Source organism: Nelumbo nucifera, chromosome 3, assembly GCF_055504915.1.
Source record: "Nelumbo nucifera cultivar China Antique chromosome 3, China Antique-T2T, whole genome shotgun sequence".
Taxonomy (NCBI): domain Eukaryota; kingdom Viridiplantae; phylum Streptophyta; class Magnoliopsida; order Proteales; family Nelumbonaceae; genus Nelumbo; species Nelumbo nucifera.
Window position 1 is genome coordinate 39,597,043 of NC_142651.1, and position 23,100 is coordinate 39,620,142.

A 23,100-nucleotide genomic window follows, 5' to 3' on the forward strand; every position below is an offset into this window, starting at 1 on the left:
CTAAACCAATTCATGCATTCCCCTAAGAGACCACACATGGAGGTAGTAGAGAGGATTCTTAGGTATTTGAAGAAGTATCCAGGAACACAGGGTTGCTATTCAGCAAACGTAATCATCTAAAAGTGGAAGTCTACACCGATGCTGACTGGGCAGGTGTTGTGGATGATAAAAAGTCCACAAGTGGGTACTGTACTTTTGTAGGAGGAAATCTAGTGACATGGAGAAGTAAGAAACAAAGTGTAGTGGCAAGGTCAAGTGCTAAAGTGGAGTATAGAGCTATGGCACATGGGGTGGATGAAGAACCTTTTAGGGGAACTTGGGGTTACTGTCCACAATCTTATGTCCCTCTACTGTGACAATAAGGCAGCCATTAACATTGCTAATAATCCAGTCCTACATGATAGGACCAAGCACATTGAGGTGGACAAGCACTTCGTAAGAGAAAAATTGGAAAAGGGAGAAATTTGTACTCCTTATGTCAAATCCAAGGAGCAACTTGTTGATATTCTCACAAAAGGACTTCCACACCTGTGGCACAATGAGTTGTGTGACAAGTTGGGCATGATAGATATATTCAACCCAACTTGAGGGGGAGTGTTGTTAGGTTTAAGTTTTTACTCTACTGTTAGAATGCTATTAGCCTAGGCTGCTGTCAGCATATTCTTTTCTTTATTTTTAGGGTGTGCCACCAGGGACCTACTTGTAATTTCTTTATATTTTATTTGTTATATCACATTAAGATAAAATAGAAGTTGGGCGCCGCCAACACTTTCTTTTGACTCTCACATAATTTTTCTTCCTCTACTCTTCTCCTCTCTTCCTCTTTTCTTGTAAGAGAAAAATATTCTTTATTTTTTTTAACATGTATGGTATTCGTGCATTTTGCAGATTGACACAAAAGATATCCTCTTCATATGTGGAGGGGCTTTTATTGATTTGGAGAAAACGACCTTAGAAAGGTTAGGCAATTAAATGGAAGTAATAACTCTTTTTCCTTTTTGATCAATATTATGTTTTGCTATTTTTTGCAGACGCCAAGATTCTTCTATTGGGTTTGGAGCACCAGTACATGCAAACATGAAGACTAGGGGTGGCAACGAGCTGAGCTGGAGCCCAATTCATTGGCTCGATTATTAGACGAGCCGAGCTCGAGCATACTAGAGCTCGGCTCGTGAGGCTCGCGAGCCGGCTTGAATATATATATATATATATATAAATAATAAAATTATAGAAAACAATATATAATAAAAATATTATAATTCTTAATTTTTTAAATATCAAATAAAAAATATTTTTATATATAATTTTTTATTTTTATAAAATATTTTTTCTCAAAATCGAGCTCAAGCCGAGCTGAGCTCAAGCTTATGAATTTTTGGCTCGAGTCAAGCTCGAGCTCAAGGTTCTGGCTTGAACCGAGCTCGAGCTCGAGCATTGTAGAACAGTGTCGAGCCGAGCTCGAGCTTGGTACTATTCGGCTCGGCTCGGCTCGAATCCACCTCTAATGAAGACTGGTGGTCTTACAAATGCTTTCGTGACCTCCTCCTTGTTGGAAACTGTTAGTTAACCTCAAATAGAAAGACCATCTTGCAGCCTCCTAGCTTTTCTAAAAGTGTAGCCTAACACTTGAAATAGATATGCTTCTAAAATGAACTTCTATCTTCTATGTCTATGCAGTGCAGGCAGAGGGTGGTGATCTTATTGCATATGGTTTGATACCAGAATTTATTGGGAGGTTCCAAATCCTTGTTAGTCTATCAGCTCTAACTGAAGATCAACTTATTGAGGTAATTTTTAAGCTCATCTATGTATCTGGGTCCAAATCATTTATACAGTCGGCTTGTTGTTTTCTTCCTTTTTTTTTGTTTTTTCTTTTGGGGGGGGGAGGGATGTGTTGGTTTAGGAACAGGAGCAGTGACTTTCATTCAAAATACTTTAGACAAAAGAAAGGAAATAATAAGAATAGCTAAGTGGTGAACTGCAATTGCCAAAGCAACAATCATTTTGTATACATATGCATCCATTTGTTTGTGTCCCTGGCATACTTGTCCAGTATTTATAGGTTTTCTGACCTTTATAATTTCATATTGAGGAAAATAAATGACCAAAAGAACCTTACTGCCTAAAAATACAGAAATGCATAAAATCCAGAAAACCAAGCCCATATAGTTGGGACAATACTTGAGTTGAGTTGACATAAAGTCCAAAAAAATTCCATTTTTGACTCTTTGGTTCCTGAGTCAATGTCTATTTCATATATTCTCTCTGTCAGCTTCTATCTGACAATATATGGGTATTTTGTTATTTAGGTCCTCGCAGAGCCAAAGAATGCCCTGGCAAAGCAATACAGAAAGTTGTTTCAAATGAACGGTGTAAGTTTTCCTTTTCACAACACTTTCCTTCTTCTTTGACTATGACCAAGGGTCTGCATCAGATATTTATTTGGATGTACAAGTCGCAACTTTGCTGGATCTACAAATATGAGATTGGATGGGCTCCCCACAGAGTGCAGTGTGCCCACAGCACATCCTCTCTGTGCATTGGGAACATGTCCCCATGACAATTATGGGAGATGTTCCCAATGCACGGAGGGATGTAAATGTGGGGCATGTTCTGTGGGGAGCCCATCTGAACTCTACAAATACCCCAGCCATATTAATTTAACATTTTTTTTAACTCAGGTCAAGCTTCATTTCACAGAAAAGGCTTTGAGACTAATAGCTAGAAAAGCAATGCTTAAAGACACTGGGGCTCGAGGCCTACGATCCATATTGGAGAACATTTTGATGGATGCAATGTATGAGGTATAACATCCCTTCTCTGCTTGATCTAAAAAGTTGGTGTGAAATACAATGACAAGTCATATCTGATTTCCCAACATCTACTTGGAATGTTATTGGTACATGCATACCATCCTTCAAGCTTGGGTTTAATAGCAACTTAGTAATTGACAATATATTCCTAAATACTAACAATAGGTGATAACTCCTGCAGGTACAGTTTTATGTAGTCAATCAAAACAAGATGGAAAATATGAGATCCTTTCCTTGCTACACAGTAAGGATGGTCCATTAAATGCACAGCAGTAAACAAATGGCAGAGTTTGTGTGAGAATGCACTTCATGCATTTTTGCATTGTCTAAAGGGTTAGGATCACCACTCGAATCAAGCTTTTGCCCATAAATGGGATCCCTTGAGTGTGGATTCTTGACCTCTTATTGTCTAAATGGTGTAATATGCATTTAGTGGTAGATTTCTAGGGCAAAGTAGACCTATCTGGTATAAACTTCCTGCTTGCTATTTACTATTCTTTCTCCCAATCATTGAAGGGGTATGATTATCAATTGATAAACACCTTGGTCACGAATAAGATGCATTTAATTGTGTATTCATCATCATCATCATCCAAGCCTTATCCCAACTATATGGAGTCGGGTACATGAATCCTGTTTCGCCAATCCGTTCTATTTAAAACCATATCCACTATTAAATTATCAGTGTTTAAATCATTTCGTACTACTTCTAGACATGTCCTTTTTGGTCTACTCCTATCTCTTCTAGCCCCTTCCACTTGTAACAAATCACTTCTAACTGGAGCTGTTGGTCTTCTATGCATGTGACCAAACCATCTTTGGTTACTCTCTCATTTTATCACTATTGGAGCTACTCCTAGGTTTTAACGGATGGCTTCATTCCTGCTGATCCTGAGCATGTTTGGTTCCGTGGGTGCTTCTTGGAAAAGCGCTGGCACGTCTGCGCCAGCTAGGCATGGGCATTTATTGAGGCTTGAACCACTGTTTGGTTCAACAGTTTATTGAAAAAATGCTGAAAAACGGAAATGCTTTGATTTTTGTGACAGGAGCCGTTGGGGGAAGTGACAAATTCTCTTTTCTCCCAATGGCCTGGTGTTTCCCGAAACATGGATCTGATGTGGCATCAACATGGACACTGATGTGGTGGCCTGATGCATCAAAGACCATGAAAACTCAGGAAAAAAAACCTATGTCTAGCCCAGAAACCCTAACCTCTCGTATGAGGAAGACTTGCGCCATTGTCGTATGAGGAAGACTTGTGCCGCTGTCGTCTCCTATTCTTGTAGTTGTTGATGCCGGTAAGACCGCCATCGACCGTAAAGTCTTTTAAGATCCCCTTTATCGTTGTCACTACTGGAATTTCCCGTTTCATCCACAGTCCACCGCACAGAGCATGCACAATTTTGCAAAAAGTACCCTATGGTCTCTGGAACAAATAATGAGATCAGAAAAATATTCAGAACTTTCTTCTGAACAAGCACTCTCTAATTCTTCTTCTTCTTTGGAAGAATGGTTCATGAATCCATGAAAGGCTTTAACATCCCGGAATTCCTGAGAAATTCCTTTTTTAACAAAGCTCTCAGCTTTTGCTCTCATTTCCTTTGCTCCGTTTTACCTCGGAAGGCACTACTCTGATGGGCACCAATAGCTCATCTTCTTTAGCTCCATCAAGCAAAACCCTGTTTTGCTCAAACCCCATTTGTGGCTCTTTTCCCCAACGCCAACAAAACGTTCGGTCTTGCTTCTATCACACCCAAACAAACTTTAGAGACGAGGAATCCTCCTCTACCACCACCACCGCTATCGACATTGATGTTGTCGCCGCCACCACCGCCTTAGCTAAAGCATCATCCAAAATTTCTGATTCAATTTTAACTTTATTGTAAATTCAAAGATATCATAAAAAAATTTGCTCCCACCCAAGATCAATGTTCAGTTGTAAGTAATTTGCATAGTGTTGGATATCAATTTTACACTTTCAGAACCTATACGAGTGATTCTGACCGTTAGATTTGATTTTCATAGAAGATCTGCCGTTGGATCTCAAATTCAGATTTTTTTTTTCAAAAAGAAAACTTATATTCAAAAAATGGGGGAAGGGATGTACATAAGAGATGTACAAACAGGCCAAAAAGCACAAAAAGAAAAACCTGTATCAAACTAAAGATGGTAAAGAGTTCGCAGTTAGCACTATACAAAAAATCCCTTCCCAACCCTTGCTTTGCTTAGGCATCTGCAGTTCTATTGATCTCCCGGGGAATCCATCTAAAGGAGCAGTTCAGCAAAGAAGACAGCTCGTGAATTTCTGCAAGGAGGTGAGCTAGCTTCCAAGGATCCCATCTGAATCTTTTGCCCACTTGATAGTCACTCTCGAGTCTCCTTCTACTGCTAAAGGACTGAAATGATTGTTCTTAGCAATCCTTAAACCTTCTAGAAGAGATCGGATTTCAGCTTGGATTGGGCCACTAAAGGCCCACAATATATCTCCTGTAGTGTTTCTCACAGTACCTCCTATTCCAGCAGCTGATGGAGGCTGCAGCGACCTTCTAAATGTGCCATCAAATTGCAGCAAGTAATCACAGTCTCTTCTTGAGGAAAGGGAAGAAAACAGGATTTGCAGCCAGTTTCTTTGTAGCTCCTCTCTGTTCACCCCTTGGAAGAGCTGGTGGACCAGCATCCAAGAAAAAAATTTTGATAAGATCTTCTCACAAACACTATCCAAGGAGGAGAAACTGTCTCCAAAGATTCTTCTATTCCTTTCTTCCCAGATCCTCCACATGACCGCATGAATTATTGCTTTTCAAAAGAGTTTTCCTCTTTTCCCCATCTTTGGATTGGTCCACTGGGTAACAAAATCAGTGACTGAGTTTGGAGGAGTCCAGCTGTAGCTTCCACCTAGAATTGCATCCAGAAAGAATTACCAGAGAGTTCTGGCAAAGATGCAGTTGATTAATTAGTGGCCAATCAACTCTCCATTCTCAAAGCACATGAAACAAGCATGGGGGCAAATATATCTTTTTCCCAAGGATTTCTTCTGTAGGATGTCACAGGTGTTCAGCTTGCCAATTGACTCTCCATTCTCAAATTCAGTTATTATAGGCAAGCATGAGTAATTTGGACCATTAGATTGATTCAATGGCACTCAAGTATCAAGAAAATATGCCACACTGAATCATTCATGTGGTCATTTCTTGAAATGCCCCACCAAACAGCCAAAGCTCAAGAAACGTTTATTAATGCTGATGTGGAAAGTAACTTTATGGTGTGTTTCTTGAAACGCCCATAAAATGTCCAACCAAACAATAAAAGCGAAAAACGTTTAAAGCAGCATTTATCAGATAAACGCCCCCTCAAGAAACTGTCATGGAACCAAACATATACCCTATCCTTTCTAGTTTTTCCACTCATCCATCTTGGCATTCTCATTTCTGCTACACTCATTTTCTGATGGATTCCTAACCTTTATTTTGTTAAGCTGCATCATTGTGCCTGTAGTGTTTACATCTGTCCAAGTTAAATCCATCCGGAATGAACTTAGATTTTCCAACTACATCATGCAAATTATCAAGTTTCTTCTGTTTCCATCAATCTTCCTGTGTAGGACTGCATTATTCTTGGGTTTATTACCCCTTTATGTTCTTTTTCCCGGGGATTTTTCACAATGGCAAGGAGCTCTTGTGCTCCAGTTTGCCCCTTAATAGTATTTTTTTATTATAGTATTAATACCACCATCTGTTGGGCATTTGTGAAGAATGCCGGTGAAGCAGGATTTGTGAGGATTTGGGTAGATACAGGTTTCTTTCTAATGAATTGGATATCCATTATCGAAGAACTTGAAGAGAGTCAAATGGTCGATTTTGAATGAGCTGGCCTTCCATTTTGGGGGAGAGAGAATCTATCTGTGTGAAGTACATTTCCCCCCTTTGGTTGAACTGCAGGTTTTTGTTTTTTGATGATTTCCCTTCTGCCTGCATCTGTCTATATTTCAGTTTAAGGTCTCATTCAATAATTTAATAAGAAGGTAATTAAATTTACTTGTTGGGTTATTTATATATTCCAGACACAAGAACAGGAAATGATAAAATAGATGCTGTTGTGGTCGATGAGGAAGTCATTGTAGCTGCAGGACATCATTGCAGTGCTAAAATTCTTTATGGTGATGGTGCATTGGATCATTACCTTTCACAGCATAAATCAAGTGATCGACAGGTATATGTTAATTGTTGGTTGTTTTTCTATTTACATTCTACAAACTTTGAACTTTAACCAGCAAAAGAGAGGCCAGCCGATCTTCTCGGACTGTGAAGAGACTGAATTGACCAGTGATGTCAATCTGAGAAATATCATGATGGTTATATGCATAGGAATTTCTGGTACCCGTACCTCATAATTTAAAACGGAAATCGCTGAACAAAAGTTGCATTCTTTCCTTGTGTGAGTAAAATAGACTAGTTAGATCTCATTCTTCTAAATCTAGTAACATTTTGGTGGAGCACTTGGGATTTCCCATGCATTATATACTGATTGATGCTGGGCCATTGTTTTTGGCCAGTCCCTAGCATCTAAACCCATGCCAATAAAAACAGATCCCAATGCACATTTGATGGATCGGAAGCTAGAGACCAGCTAAAATAATGGTCCCCATTCTCATTTTTTTACCCTTTACTGTACTTGGCCACTAAAAACCTTGGTGACTGAAAAGCATAAGAGAGAAGGTGATTCAGCCAGGTTTAAGTTTTCCTCGACATTAATAGATATAGAAGCATTTGAGATCACCGGACAGAGATTCTATTAAACTGCTTCAAGAAGTAATTTGCTTGTTTAATCTCATTGTTATACGTGGAAATTATTGTGACTATAACGATGGTTTTTTGTGTTTCAGACAAACTTGGAAGGGTCTGATAGGGAGGTGGATGTGGAACCAGAGGGAGACCTTTCTTCTATTGTTGCCAACATGTAGCTTTGTAGCCATGTGAGTCCATTTGTAATTTTAACCCTGTAAATTGATTAGCGTATATTTAGTCAAAAACTTGTACTTCTTATTGGCTGGTTGTATATCAAGTCTTGTACCGCATTTGCGACTTTGCGTAACGAAATTACAAGCTTATTAACAAAGTTTTCTAAGGCTAGTTTGGAAAGAGTACAAATACAAATACACTCTACATATTTGTATTTGTACTCCTTCCAAACTGAGCCTTAGGGCGTTAGGGGCAGAATGCAGACATCCCCTGCAACTGCGAATGAGTGTTAGAGTTTGTACAGACTACAGAAGCATTTGTAGTAGTTGATTCGACTGGTGTTTTCAACCTGCCATTGACCTCGAGAGTCAAACTGTTATAATTTTGGGTCTGGTTCTTTTAAAATTCATTTTTTTTTTTATAAACTGTTGATTTAGTCAAAAATCATCCGACCAAGGTGGTTAAACCAGTGCTCCTTTCAACCCAACCACTGAGTCGGGTTACACATTACCTATATATCAGAATTCGTAACTTTGTGCTCGTTTGTTCAATTGGGGTAATCTTAATGTTGATTTTGGGTAACTTTTTTGAGATTTAGGTGTTTTGTCCCACTTTTTATTTAGAAAAACCTTTTTTATTTCAAATCCCAATTTTTAATTTTTTTATAAATAAAAATTAATACATATATTAGATATGTATAGGCAAGGTTTTTAAAATCAGTCTGGATAGGGAACCATTTTGGGGTCCGGTTTCCAGGTTGAACAATTGTCTGGTCCGAACGAACATTCCACTGACAAAAAATTTTAAAACCCAGAAAAATGGCCAAAAATTGTTCCCAGGTCGAACGGTTTGACAGTTTGACCGCCTAGGTCAGCAGTTCGCTGACCAAATCAATGGTTTTGGGTAAAATGGAGACCGGTTCTTGGTTTTTCCGATCTGGTCTGGTTTTGAAAACATTGTGTATAGGGATGGAAATGGGGTGGGCTTGAGGAGGCTTTTGTAAATTCTAGACCCTACCTTCCTCCCAACTCGTATTCGCCCTAAAACCCGTAGTGGGTTGGATTTTGAGAATCTAAACCCTTCTTGCACATGAAAATGTCAAACCCTCACCAATCCTACTTTCTCGACATTCAAGGGTAAGGGCGGGTTGAGTTCAATCTAATTTCCTATTATTTTTTGTTATATATAAACAATAAATAAGTAAAATAATATAAATAAATAACAAAATTTTTAATAATTTAATTAAGATAGGTAAAAAACATAACCTATCAATTATCATTTTACATAAGATTTAAAATATTATTAAATTTAACATCTAATACATAAAGTAGATAGGGAAAACTATGACTAGGTCTAATTCAGATTTCTGAATTCCAGCCCAGCCATTGCAGAATCGAAAAATACGTATAAACACAATTTTTTAAAAGTTGGGACAGATTCCTCTCATGATGAGTCCATGTCAACTTTTTATATAATTTTTTTATCCTAGACTTACCCTTAAACATGTAAAGACCAAAATGACCTTACTTAAAGAAAAAAAAAGGGTCCATTGATCTTTCCTGCCCTTTCTCCTTCTCTTCCTCTCTTCTTTCCTTCTCTCTCCTACGTTCCTGTACGTTGAGGATAAATGGTCCAAAACCATTTTTTACTGCATAATAACTATCATCTTCAAAGACATTTATGCTGCCTACGAATATCAGGTAGAGTCTTCTCTCTTCTCTTTGTCATTGATTCTCTACCACCACTTATGCGCTATCTTTTTCGGTGAATGCTCCTCTGTTAGTCTAAACACTGAGGGAACACTGAAAGTCAACTTTAGTTTTCCAAGGAGGTTACAAACATGCGTTCTCTTGCTTTCTCCTTCGCATTCCTTTGTTGTTTTTTCATTTTGTTCCTTTATTTTGAATGAAAATTATACTAGATGTTAACAGCTTGTAGACTTGTAGCCCGTATAGGTTTTAGGTTTATTTTGGATGGTTTCTAACTGGATGGCAATTCGGACATTAGTTGCTTAGTTGGCGAGTCAAACTGTAAGAAGAGGAAAGCTCAGAGAACCCGGAGTGGCTAACCCGGCGTGGTCACTTCGATGCTTAAGTTAGTATGTTGTGAGCTGAAAGCTTGTGAATATGAGAGCTAATAAACTAGTAATCGTGCGTACTTGGGTCTTATGGGCCGATGCCCTTATATAGTTGGGTTGTCGTGGATCTCACGAAACACTTCCGAGATCCTCACCCCGCGTCGTTAGGAGTCTGTTCCGCCCTAGGAGGTGGATAATGTACTAGCCAATAAGGCCTATTGTATCCGTCCGATCCGGGCGGGATAAGGATAAATCCCCCAGTCATGTGCCATGATCCTGAAGAGCTCGGAGACAGCTGGCATGCTTCTAAAAGCCTAACGCGTCACCTCGGTAAGTTAGGCAATCCCAAGCTACCCGGGCCTCAGTCATTGCCGAGGTATCCGATACACCCGAGGTGGCTTGGCCTACCGAGGTGGTATGTGGTGCTGAGATGGCTGTGAGTGTTGAGTCGCAGTCTATTTGGCAAGTCATGTCCACATGTATTAGGTCGGACCAAATCACCCCTCATCAATCTTCTTTCCAGGTTTTGTGTTTTTCTTCTCAAACTTAAAACTAATAATGCCATCTAAAAGGCAGTTTGTTGTTTGCATAACAATTTATTGCGACTAAATGAATCCTATTAAGTTAAAGAAGTAAATGCATTTAAAATGTTAGTAATAAATAGACTTCCAACCTATAGTATTTTGAAATATCTTCATTATCTGGGCAGCAATGGTGATGGCAACAAGAACAAGGGTTTTTACATATTGATTATCTAATATCATAGTTGTCATTGTTTTGTAGTTGGTTATCTAAACACAATTTCAATTAATTTACACAAGGGTTTTTACATACTGGGGATAGGGCAATGAGGGGAAGAGACTTTGTAGTTTTTGGATAGGAATGTGGTGTACCCACACAAGTTTATGAATTAAGTTTTGGAGAAGAATTGAGTATTGAAGGATGTAAATTAGTTGTGCTGCATATATGCATGATTATTTTTCATCAGGGAGGTTTATGGAAAGAATCAAAACTTAATTGTGCTGCATATATGCATGATCATTTATTTCCCCCCATCAAATGTAGACTTTTTACAATACCAAGATCTTTTTTGAGTGGTAAAGACAAATTTAAAAAGTATAATTTATTGGTTAAGGTTGAAGGAGATTAAAACATTGTTAACCCCTCTTCAAGGTTCAAGTCACAACTCATGAGATGTGGAGTGTCCCCAAGTCGGTTCAATGTGGATTTGGCAAATTTTTTGTCTGACACATCTCTATATGAATCAGCTAAATTAGCAATTTATCTTGGATTTAAGTAATCAAAATAACAAATCTCATGTTATTCAATCACTTCAAAATTTCCCTTGTTTTACTAACCAAAATTATAATGTTGGGCTTGTAGGACAGAAGCACATAATTATGGATACAACTTTCTATCACGTGATGGAATTAGGGAATCAAATGGCCCAGCTCCCCTTTTCCTCACTTCCATACAAGAAACCTTCTCTTCTTTCTTATTCTCGTTCTCATTTTAAAATAACTAACAATTCATAGGAATTATAGTTTGAATACTCCAACATTCTCCTTCAAGTTATCACTTTGAAAGAAATACTACAACATTGCATTAAGACACCTAATTGATCTTCCAGAGCTCACAAGCAAGGCAATTTAAAGATTCTAGCATAATAATGGCTGCTAATTCATTTATTTTCAGCAAACAATTTTCCTACCACCACAAAACATGTGATAGAGATAAACTAGAATAGATACACCAGATTGTATGATTTGGGCCAAATCATCCAATGATAGGAAGAGAGAAAATTCTCTCTTAGCCAATGTTGGGCACCAGGCCTCCCACCTCCGAAACAAAGTTCTCTCTCAGTCATTCCTCTAGCTAAATATGGGTAAGATAACACACAAAGTGAGCCAACTTCAGACCTTGAAGCATCAAAACTAGTTTTGATCTAATAAAGTTTCTAAGCTAAATGGGAAAAGATTTCCTTAAGAAAATACTATTTAGGTGATCCAAAATTCTAAAGAAATTTTAAAAACCCAAAAATGCTTTTTAACTTTGTGCTTCTTCAGCCTGTAGAGGATCAACATTATACTTTGGTTTAGTTTAGATGCAATTGCCCCTGACTTGCTTAGAATATACCTCTTGTGCTTTAATTCTACCTTTGTCCTGTAGTAGAAAGCTAATTCAATTTGATATTTGGCAAACTTGAGATTTTATTTCTGGTGCATATGCATGCATTGAAAAACAATGTAAGATATTTTCGATAATTAATTGGTTAAATTGTCCCATGACAACCACTTGGACATCAAAAAGACCATTACATAATCTTAGTCCCAATTATCTAGGGGTCTGAAGAGGGATAGACTTGGTATAGTTTGTAATTGAACCAATGATACAGTGTGACTGTTGGTTTAGGGAATTTTTTCTTCATAAAATTGTGCTCATTCACAGGGACTATAACCGTACATTTTTTATCAGCTATGGAAGTTTTCTTCAATGCATTGAACAAGACTTCTATCAAGCTTTAATTGATTAGTTGGATGCATTCACAAATATGATAAACACAAGTACAATTAATTGTCTTGTATTTTTTATAGTTTCAATGTCTTACACTTATGAATTCTTTAAATAATAAATGTATTTTCTGTTATGCAGGGGTGTAATATTTTGCAAGTTGTATTAAAAAAAAAGACTCAAATACTTTGGACAAAATCTGCACCAATTGTTTTTAAATGTGGGTTATTTTTTGACATGTATGTACTTATTTATGAGGGGATTAAAGAATTGATGTTTAATGTAAACATCTCAACTTGGTAATGGTTAACATAGATAGATTCAAACAGTTTATCACAATACTATATCCCTTTTTGTAATAATCCTAATTATATTTAAATTTATTAATCTAAAACTTTATAGTTTGTCTTTAATGTTATTATATTTGTGTTGTACACTAAGATTTCATCATTTGGAACTTTATAGTTTTCTTATGAAACTTAGACACATTTCTTTCAATATATTTTTTCTTCATACTTTTCACTATGATTTTTCACAAAAATAAAAAATAAAATTGGACTTAATTGCTCTAATTTTGAGATATTCTACCTTGTTCGAGGCAAGAATGCCATTATAGGAGGTAACAAAAAAATGTAACCATGGTTTTGAATGATAGTTTTCATATATTAATTGTTGTTTCATTTATTACCAAACAATATTACACGTTTGTGATGGTTTTTTCATGATCTTAAATTTGAAAGTAACTCATTAATCCCATCCTGATAAATATTTATAAAGTTGGCACATATGGTCCTTCAAGGAAATGGTATATACACAATAATCAACATTATTATGCCATTATCCTTTAGTTAATTACGTGAAATATACTATTAAAATGAAGATGGTCATATTCACTCAAATAAATTTAGCCAACACCCCAAACCCAGTTTGGTAAAATCTTATCAAATTAGCAGTTAGGGAATGCATTGCCACTATAGGAGGATAAGGGTACCCTCATTTTGGTTTCCTTATTGAAAAATTCAAATTTGATGTATATAACATAATGGTAATGAAAATTATATCATTACTTTTCCATACTGGTCTTTGATGACTAACTTTTAACTTGGTAATAATTTACACAAATGAATCTATAGCTAAGTTCACTTACAAAAATATATCATTTCCATTTAAAGATTGAGGACATGGTGTTCTCATTTAGATATCATATAGCATAAAATTGTTCTCATCAACAATGTTAAAATAATGCTAGTTATTTTGTGTTCACCTTCTTATTTTCCATTAGGCAATAAGGGGTTATATTTTCCAACTTGATAAAACTTTACTACATTGGAATTAAGAGGTTAATTAGAAGTGCAATGACATGTGACAGTCATAACAAAAATTTTATTTTGTTTAATAATGTGTTACTTACACTTTGATTGCACTCTCATAATGACCATATATAACTAAATGTCATCTTGATAAAAATTTATTAAGATGGGTATAAGATATAACTAAGTGTCATCCTAATAAAAATTTATTAAGATGGGTTTGAGATATGTTGGTTAAATTCATTGGGGATGACATGACCACCATCACTTGGATAGTATGTTTCATGAAAATTAACTCAAGGGCAATGATATAAAAGTGTTGATTATTGTTTTCTCACCTCTCCTTAATGGTCATTTTGTAATATGGGGTCATATCAATCAATTGGATAAAACTTTCCCAAGATAGAATTAATAAGTCAATTTTAAATTTTAAAATACAAGAAAAACCATCATAAAAATGTAATATTATTTTTTATTGAAAGAAAGATATACTAGGTATGGTGGTGTTTTATAGCAACTAACTTAAAGATAGTTATATAACAGTGCTGATTATTATGTGTTCATCTCTCCTTAATGGCCATTTGTCAGCACAAGGCATATCAATCAACTTAGTGAAAATTTACTAAGATGGAATTAATAGGTTAACTTTAAATTTGAAGATACACGAAAACAATTACAAATATGTAATATTTTGTTAATGAAAGAAAGATATTCTAGGTACGATGTTATATTTTAGTTATCCTCCTGTAGTGGCATTAAATGCCCTAAATGCTAGTTTGGTAAAATATTATCAAGATGGGTTTGGGGTGTTGCCTAAATCCATTGAATATGAGGTGTTGGTTAATTTCATTAGGAACGACATGACAAATGTCATTTAGATAACTAATAACATGATTCGTTGCCAATTAATCTTATGAAAACTTAATTACAAGAGTCTATTATTATGTCATCATGCTTTCTATAATGGTTATTTAGTAATATAAAATGGTATTAACCAATGTGATAAACATTTACCAAGATAGGATAAGGGAACTAATTTGAAACTTGATGGCTGATAAAATGATAGCTATCATAAAATATTGTTTGGTAATGAATAAAAGATATACTATACATGATTTGTAGAGATAATCAAGTAAAAAATTACTCAAAACGATGTAATAACAATCTCTCAATGCCTTCATTAGGATATATTAGCCCTTTATTCCCAACTAAGTAAAGTTTTACCAAGTTGAAAATTAGGGCCCTTTGTAGGCAAATGACCATTTAGAATATAAAATAGATGATTCAATTGACACTATTATGTCATTTTTATGGGTTAAATTGAATATAAAATAGATGATTCAATTGTCAATGATATGTCCTTTGCAATAAGCTTACCCAACACCTCAAAGCTCAAACCCATCTTCGTAAATGTTTATAAAGATAGTAATTAAGGCATATATGATCATTATGAGAGGGATGTTAAAGTGTCCTTGTACTCCAAATAAGGCATATATCTTTGATTCATTATTAAAAATAAATAAATATTTATAGTAGTTTTCATGTGTCATTCCACTCCAAATAAGCCCCTTTAATTCTAGCTAGGTAAAGTTTTACCAAGTTGGAAAATAAGGCCTTTTGTTGGCAAATGGCCATTTAGGAGAGGGTAAGTATAGAATAATCGACACTATTATATCATTGTTTATGGGTTAATTCATATATGAAATAGATGATCTAATTGTGGATGGTATGTCCTTCCCAATAAACTTAATCAGCACCTCAAATCCAATTTGGTAAATCTTTACAAAGATAGCAATTCAGGCATATATGGCCATTATGGGAAGAAAATCAAAGTGCAACTAGTCGTATTATATTTAATATATCTTTAATTCATTATTTAAAAAATTAAACACTTGTAATGGTTACCATGTGCCCTTGCACTTCAAATAAGTCCCTAAATCCCAACCTAATAATGTTTTACCAAATTGATAAAATTATACCAAGATAGGTCTAAGGTGTGGGTGAAGTTCAATGGGGAGGATATGGCTATATTCATATGGATAGCATGTCAATTAATTTAAAGATAGTGACATAATACTATCATTTATTCTCTTTAATAGTCATTTGACAAAACAGAGTCATATTATCCAACTTAGTAAGAATTTACCAAGATGAGGTTATGATGTTAATTTTAAAATCAAGTACATCCATCATAAATGTGTAATATTGTTCGATAATGAATGAAATGTATATTAGGCATAGGAGTATTAGCTATTTTTTTAGCTATCATCCCATAAGGGCATTGCATGCCCTAATTGTAAACCTAGTAAAATGTTATCAAGATGGACCAAAGGTGTTAGTTAATTTTATTGGGGAGGACATGGCAGACATCATTTGAATAGGATGATTCATCACCAATTAATCTTATGAAAAATCAATCAAAAGGGTTTATTATTATGTCATCATGCTCTACATAATGGCCATTCAGAAATATAAAATATAAAGAAGTATTAACCATAAACATTTACTAAAATAGGATAAGAGAACTAATTTGGAACTTGGGGGCATACAGTAGGTATAACAAAAGTTTAATATTGTTTGGTAATGAATGAAAGATATATTATTCATGATTTATAGAAATTTATAGTTTAGGGGCATAAGTCATTTCAAATTAGCCTTTTAATCCAAACTAGGTAGAGTAATACCAAGTTGGCAAATAGGGCCCTTTGTTGGAAAATTGCCATTTAGAAGAGGGTAAGTACAAAATAATCAATACTATTATAATTTTTTATGAGTTAATTTGTATATGAAATAAATGATCTAATTGTGGTTTATATGTCCTCTCCAATAAACTTAGCTAATATCTCGAACCCCTCTTGGTAAATCTTTATAAAGTACATTACAAGAAAAATGACCTAACCCGGTGGTCCTTGTGACCGCCGCTATAGAGATGTTTGAGGTGGTCGACTCTTAAAGACCGCCGCCTACATTGGTTTTAAAGGCTGATGCAGCGGTCTATATAAATACCTTTGGCTTTGGTGGATTTTATAATTAAACCGGTCTAAATTCCGGTTCCATAAACCAAATGCGGGGAGGCAAAAATTTCTTTCTCCCGCGCGAAGGCTCCTATTGACAAGGCAGAAGTCTTTCCAGCAGAGAATCTTGCAGAGGAAGAGGAATTTTGAAGAAGAGAGAAAGGTTCACGAGCAAAATAAATTGCAGAAAGGTTTACGATCAAGCGATTGACTCTTCACATCTTCTCCAAGCCAAGGGTTTCTACTCGTTTCAAAAGAGAGTGAAGGAGCTAAGAGGGAGCCGCACGGTTGAGTGAAAGAGCCAAGGGTTTCTGCTCGTTTCAAAATCTCCGCTCAGGATGTTGAGGAGAACATCTGCACGTTTGTGAAGAAGGGTTTGGATTCAAATTCAGAGTTTGAGGGGAACATCAATGGTTGGGGAGAACATCAGTGGTTGAGGAGAAACAGTACTGTATTATTATTAGTAGTACTAGGCTACCAGCATGCTCCATGCCGAATGCAGATGCAGTACAGTCCATTCCCAACTCCCAAGTCCCACCAGAAGAAGCCACTAGCGAGAGGCAAATAAATAGAGTGGCCGAAGCTATGAACTGATCATAGACAGGAGTTCCTAGCCTTGGCCGACGGCAAAGCATTCACAGTGAGTCTTTGGCTCTTTCCGTAGAATTCTTTGATATCTCCTCTTTTTCAATGAAATTCTTATATAGGCGTTTGATTATTTCTTGATAATCCTATTACATCGTCGGCTCTTCAATTTGAATCAAATAACCGTTTTCTCCTGTTATTTTCCCCAAAGTGTTATTGTAAATAATTCATAGAAATTGAACGTTAAAGCACCAACTGTAGCTTCTCGTTGACTTTGGTGTTTCCAGTTCCTCAGATTTTAACCCCTTGCATCTACTCATCTGCTTGTTTAAATGGTCTACGTAGTTTGGTTCATACTCCCATTCTTTGTTCAATTATGTCCAAATAACTATGCCAGTATTTTTTTTGAGGTTCTGTTTACCTATTATCGATGTTTTGTTCCCGGTTTAATTATGTAAATCCTTGGTGTTAGTTGGATGTTGCATTGTTGATTGACTTGATTTTCTCTTATGTCACTGTTATTCCATCCGAATTTTGAATAATAATATCTAATGCCATCTTTGCAATTTGTAGATTGTGAGCAAGATCTAATTCTTATTGAATTAGAATAACTTCTTTTTTCTTTTGCTATTGTTATCCCATATTCCCATCTTAATCAGATCGGTCGGAAGGAAATGATGATAATAAATGGTATTGATATTTGTGTGATCATAGAATAAACTATCCTTGTTTTGAGGTACATAATTATTAAGAAAGATCAAAAGAATCCATGGTTAGCATATTGCAAATGTCGATTGATGTTTTCATTTCATTTCTTTTCCTTTTTTTTTTAAATCTTACTGGATCGTAGAAAACAATTTCCACTTATCTGAATTCATATCCCAGGAAAGTGATATTCTGTATCTGTCATCGATGTCTCCATGATGGTCCTGTTATGTACTATGCTATTTACAGGTATGTAGATTAACAAGTTGTTTCATCAATACTTTTTGATTCATGGTTTTCATTTGGCATGTATCTTGGTACATCATGGACTTAATTTCCTTTTTCTTTTCTTTGTGATGTTTTCAAATTGTTAGGTGTTGGTAATAGGGATGGGAATTTTCCTGTCCCCGTTGGATACCCGGCTTCCCAACTCAATGGGATCAGATATGGAGATTGCCTTGGCGGGGACGGGGATTGATAGTGATACCCGACTGGGTATGAGGAGTGAATTCACTGCCCCACCCCAAGGGGATTGGGGATGGAGGGTCATTTTTATCCCCAACAGGGATTGGGGTCGGGGGACATGGAGTATGGTTCCCGTCCTGTTGCCATTCCTAGTTGGTGACAACCACCTTTGACCTTTGGAGATACGCAGTTTGTATGTGTCCTATTTTAAAGTGTTAGGGACAAGTGGAAAAGGCCATTGCCCAATGCTGGTCCCAGCTATATTTAAGGACTTCAGAGGAAAGGCTTGGGTACAGACCTAACTTCCAGCATTTTTAGCTAGTACATGGCTGGTCATAGATTGGAGCTCTGTTTTCAGGGTTGTTAGCCTGAGATTTTACCCTCACATTAAGCAATGATCCCTGCTTAAAGAAAACTATATAAGTTAAATGTTGGTTTATAAGATCTACTATGGGAAGATGATGCAATCATGTTATAAGGAATATCAATTGGGCCTTAAAATGTGTCTTAAGCAATTTATAATGATGATGATGACAGTAATTACCAGCTATTTGTTGATTAGAGAAGCAGATAAGGTTTTATCCCTGTTACATAGTTGGACTTGGGCAGTACCATTCATGAAACCCTGTAATTGCACCCTGCCTACAAATGTGAAAGAAAAGGAAGAAAGTTCTTCAATAGATGCAGACCTCAACTGTTGAACCTTCAATATAAATATTGGTTATTCTCAATCTCCACTGTTGATTACTATTTTGACTTCATTCTAGGAAGATAGATTATGTGAATACTGCAATTGCATGTTTGACCCCTATGACTGAATTCTGATATGTAAAATTTCAGGTACAAGGCTTGCTGGCTTCCCTTGCTTGCAAAACAATATGAGTCTTGGATTTCAGAAGGCCCTTTGGTTGTGCCTCTTGATTGTGAATGGATCTGGCACTGTCATAGGCTCAACCCGGTATATCTTTGCAAGATAATTTTTCCTTTTTTTTCCTTTTAAAATTTGTGTATAATAAAATTTTCAAATCTGGCTTCATTGGTTTTGTTACTCAGGTCCAGTACAAAGCAGATTGTAAGGAATTTTATGGGAGGATCCTTGACAATCGTAATGTTGTATCAACCATTCAAGGTGCTTCCACAAAAAAGAATTGAAGAAAATTGGAACAGACTGTATCCTGAAGAGCCATACAAGCTTGACTTGGGCATCTCTTTATCAAAAAATATTGATGAAAAGTTTTTAGAGGCTCTTAGATGCACAAAATATGATTTGATTTCAGCTGTTAAAAGGCAGAGCCCTTTCTTTTACCAGGTAATTATGAGGATTTCATGCATGTTTATTGCACATGCTGATGGACATATTGTATAATTAATTTATTATCCTACAGTACTGAAGATTTAAAACAGTTCTATGGCATTCTTTGTTAGACTTTACCAAGTACACATATTTCCATTGCATTTATTTCTGTGGTGGGCTAATTGATTACCGTTGTTAATAAAAAGTGAAATATGAATTTTTTCCACCAAGTCTGTCTTTAAATTATAATGGAAATGGAAATTGAGGACAGAAAAGGATTCTTGAATCCAATACCTTTCATGTTCTGCTGTTCAGATCTGAAAAGGGGAAGCAGAATGTGTGAAGTAGTGGATGTTGTGCTGCATTTTTTGTCAGTTCTTTATATAATAGAATGAATTGGAGGTAGATGTCTGTACATTATTCGTAGAACCATGGAATCCATTCCACTATTTGACTTCTACACCTCAATCCAAACACAATCATAGTTATTCAAAGACCTATACATGATTGTCATGCCATGACAAGAACTTCAATCTTAGTCCAATTTTCAAGCCTGATATCTTGTCCACTTGTGTCCAAACATATCCAGGCATCACAGACTTTGATGACTATGAGATAACCTTTAAGTAAGTGAAGTTTGAAGGATAAATATGTGAAAGGAAAATGTTGGGTTTAAAATGTGAACTCAAACAATTTGAAAGAAGAAAATAAATCATATGGGCTATGGTTTGTACCCACATGCGTGGAGGGTGGGGTTCCAACTGACTCAGTTTATAAGGTCCCTGGTTGGTTGTAGCAGAGACTTAGAATCTTGCCACCTTCACCGTGGTCGGGGGCTTATGAGGTTTGGGGGATGGGATATCCTCCCTTTTGTGTAGCCCCATTGAATGCAACTGACTAATTAGATTGTTCAAATTTTGTATTTGTTTTGTAGTTTGGCTTGGATACCTTTTCTAATTAGATTTCAGCAACTATTTTCTGAATTAAGAGCAGTAGGGCAATGCATAGTAGTCATGAATCACTAGTCGTGTGTCAAAGAAATATATGATATTGCCCCCTCCACAGAAACAGTAAAGAAAAAAGAGAAAATAAATTTCCCATAGAAATGACTTAAGAAACCTTTAAAATTTATGGCATTCAGTAATTTGTAGCAAGTAGGAAATGTATCCAGATGGTGAGACTCATTCTTTGCATATATCACATGATTCACATCTTTTTGCTTGGGTTATATGTAATCTTCTTCCTGACGTTGCCATTTTTTCCAGCACACCCCTGGGTCAGAGAAGGGGGAGATGCCTCAGAGATCCCTGTGGATATATCAGTGCTATCTAATATGCGGCAATTTGTGAAGTACAGTCGGTTGAAGCAGTTTGCACTAAGGGTAAGAAGTGATTTTCTTGGTTGGAAACTTGGAGCCCGTTGTCTCAAGGACCAAATATCTTCACCATGACTTGCATTTAAAGAGCTCAATTATTCTTATGTCTGCATTTATTTCATCTTGCAGGCCTTGGCTAGCACACTTGATGAAGAGGAGCTTACTGATCTTAAAGATCAATTCGATGCTATTGATGTGGACAAGAATGGTTCTATTATCTTGAAGAAATGAGACAGGCATGTTTTCTTTCGCATTCTAGAAACCTGATTAGCAGGAATTCAGCTCCTTTTGTTTGTCATAACGTTGCCTGTCTGTATGCAGGCCCTTGCAAAAGATCTTCCTTGGAGACTGAAGGAGCCACGTGTTGTTGAGATTCTTCAAGCGGTAAGCTAAAGAGAAGCATTGGCTAGCCAACAATATATTGGGATTAGCATTCTGCATTCAGGTCTACTTCAAAGATATCAACACTTGTGTTCTTCTTAGTTTTAACACCCCCCCCCCCTTCAAATGCTTATTTGATTTTGTTCCCTTTCATTTCAGGTCCTCCAACACTTGTCTTACTGCACATGGACATGGCTATTCACACCCATTAAGCGCCTTAACACTCAATATCAACACAACTTAAGAGAGTTTGAGCTTGCAAGCCGTATAATCACTTCCTACATGGAAACCTCCTCTTCGATGATTACATGGAAAATGGGCATTATATTGTTGAGAATTTTATTTTATTTTTAATCTTTTCTATTTGAACAATTGGGCGTTATATTTGAACAATTTATTTTGGATATTATAATAATCAATTGTGAAATTAATAAATTTTGTTTTAAATTGCATTTTTCTACATGTTTAAGTTTTATGTATAATTGTTATGGAATTTGCATTAAGCAAGTATTAAAGTAATAAATCAATAAAATTGCACGTACAAAAGGTATATAAAAAAAGAAAAATAGGATCTAAGCCGGCGGTCATAAAGATCTAAGGTGGCGGTTTTGACAGTCGCCTAAAATGTGGGAAGAATGTTCGACGGACTCAAAGGCGGCGGTCATAAAAATCTAAGGCGGTGATTCTGAACGCTGTCTAAGAGGGGCATGGGCTTGAGTGGCGAAGTCTAAGGCGGTGGTCCAGACCGCCGCTTTTAACATATCTAAGTCGGCGGTCTTGATAAACCGCTGCTTTAGATATACTCAAACCGTTTTCGGACCGGCCACCAAAGGTGGCGGTCTTTCTTATCTAAGCCGGTGGTCCTGACCTAAGGCGGCACCCACTTAGATGGTAGACGGCTCTGGTCCGCCAGCTTTGATCGTTTTTCTTGTAGTGGTAGCAGTTAAAGCATATATGGCCACTATAAGAGGGAAATCAAAGTGTAACTAGCACTATTATATTTCATATATCTTTGATTGTTTCTTCTTAATTTGCTAGTTATTTTTATTGAAATGGGGGAGCCGCATGGGGATTCTTGAGGTGCTCATTCATTTGCTTCGGTGGGTGCTTCATCTGCGAATCCTTTTCCTATTGTTCTTGATCCACTGGCAGTGGATATTCTATTGAAGGTTCCTTCAATCAAATGGGGAGAACCTATTGTTCTGTTCTCCGATGAAGACATCGAGAAATCTCTCTCCCCTCTTCAATTCGCATTGGTTGGAAAATGTTTTTATGGTTGTCCTTCTCTGGCAGAAATCAGGGAATTTTTGGTAGGTAGGTTTAGGCTTCAAGGAGCTCTTGTCGTCACTGCCCTAGATCCTAGACACGTGCTTCTAATATTTGAAAGTGAAGAGGAATACCTTATGGTTTGGTTGTGAGAGGTGGTTTTTGTCAAGGACTACCTGCTCAGATTCTTGAAATGGACACCAAGTTTGGAGTTAGGGTGGGAATCTTCGGTTGTGCCACTTTGGATATCTTTGCCAAAGCTGTTGATCAATCTATACAATGATAGGCAACATGCTCTCGATTATGCAGGTAGCAGGATGAGTTCTGAAGGTGGATCCGACAATTG

General features: G+C 36.5%; 2 protein-coding genes across 10 annotated transcripts in view; both read left to right on the top strand.

The window, feature by feature from the left end:
- The window catches only part of LOC104604029 (CLP protease regulatory subunit CLPX1, mitochondrial-like), a 46,028-nt gene extending 37,991 nt beyond the window's left edge, over positions 1–8,037 (top strand). For 2 of the 6 annotated variants that reach the window (XM_088900172.1, XM_088900173.1), the window contains exons 7-11: positions 2,310–2,372; positions 2,682–2,804; positions 2,995–3,057; positions 6,874–7,022; positions 7,696–8,037. In XM_088900172.1, coding sequence (XP_088756298.1) covers positions 2,310–2,372; positions 2,682–2,804; positions 2,995–3,057; positions 6,874–6,900 — 276 coding nt within the window. In that variant the 3' untranslated portion in view covers positions 6,901–7,022; positions 7,696–8,037. The other 4 variants (XM_088900170.1, XM_088900171.1, XM_088900175.1 and 1 more) reach the window with 4 other exon arrangements.
- An 8,634-nt stretch (positions 8,038–16,671) lies between these two features.
- LOC104604028 (uncharacterized) lies at positions 16,672–21,935 on the top strand. 4 transcript variants are annotated; one of them, XR_016083776.1, is made up of 8 exons: positions 16,672–17,323; positions 18,154–19,158; positions 19,279–19,396; positions 19,492–19,747; positions 20,998–21,113; positions 21,237–21,343; positions 21,429–21,552; positions 21,648–21,935. XR_016083776.1 is itself a non-coding variant. In XM_019198853.2 (8 exons), the coding sequence occupies exons 2-5, from the start codon at positions 18,189–18,191 to the stop codon at positions 21,079–21,081; spliced, it is 492 nt and encodes a 163-aa protein (XP_019054398.1). In that variant the 5' UTR covers positions 16,683–17,323; positions 18,154–18,188; the 3' UTR covers positions 21,082–21,113; positions 21,237–21,343; positions 21,429–21,552; positions 21,648–21,935. The 4 variants fall into 4 exon arrangements, 2 of the variants coding, with proteins under 2 accessions (XP_019054398.1, XP_088756294.1); XM_019198853.2 differs by having other exon boundaries at positions 16,683–17,323; positions 18,154–18,222; XM_088900168.1 differs by having other exon boundaries at positions 16,683–17,323; positions 18,154–18,222; positions 21,429–21,491.
- The last annotated feature ends 1,165 nt before the right edge of the window (positions 21,936–23,100 follow it).

Coding starts and splice junctions, on each gene's coding strand:
- LOC104604028 (XM_019198853.2), top strand. CDS start 18,189: ATGATGGTCCTGTTATGTACTATGCTATTTACAG. Junction 18,223..19,278: donor ATGTACTATGCTATTTACAG/GTATGTAGATTA, acceptor GTAAAATTTCAG/GTACAAGGCTTGCTGGCTTC. Junction 19,397..19,491: donor ACTGTCATAGGCTCAACCCG/GTATATCTTTGC, acceptor TTTGTTACTCAG/GTCCAGTACAAAGCAGATTG.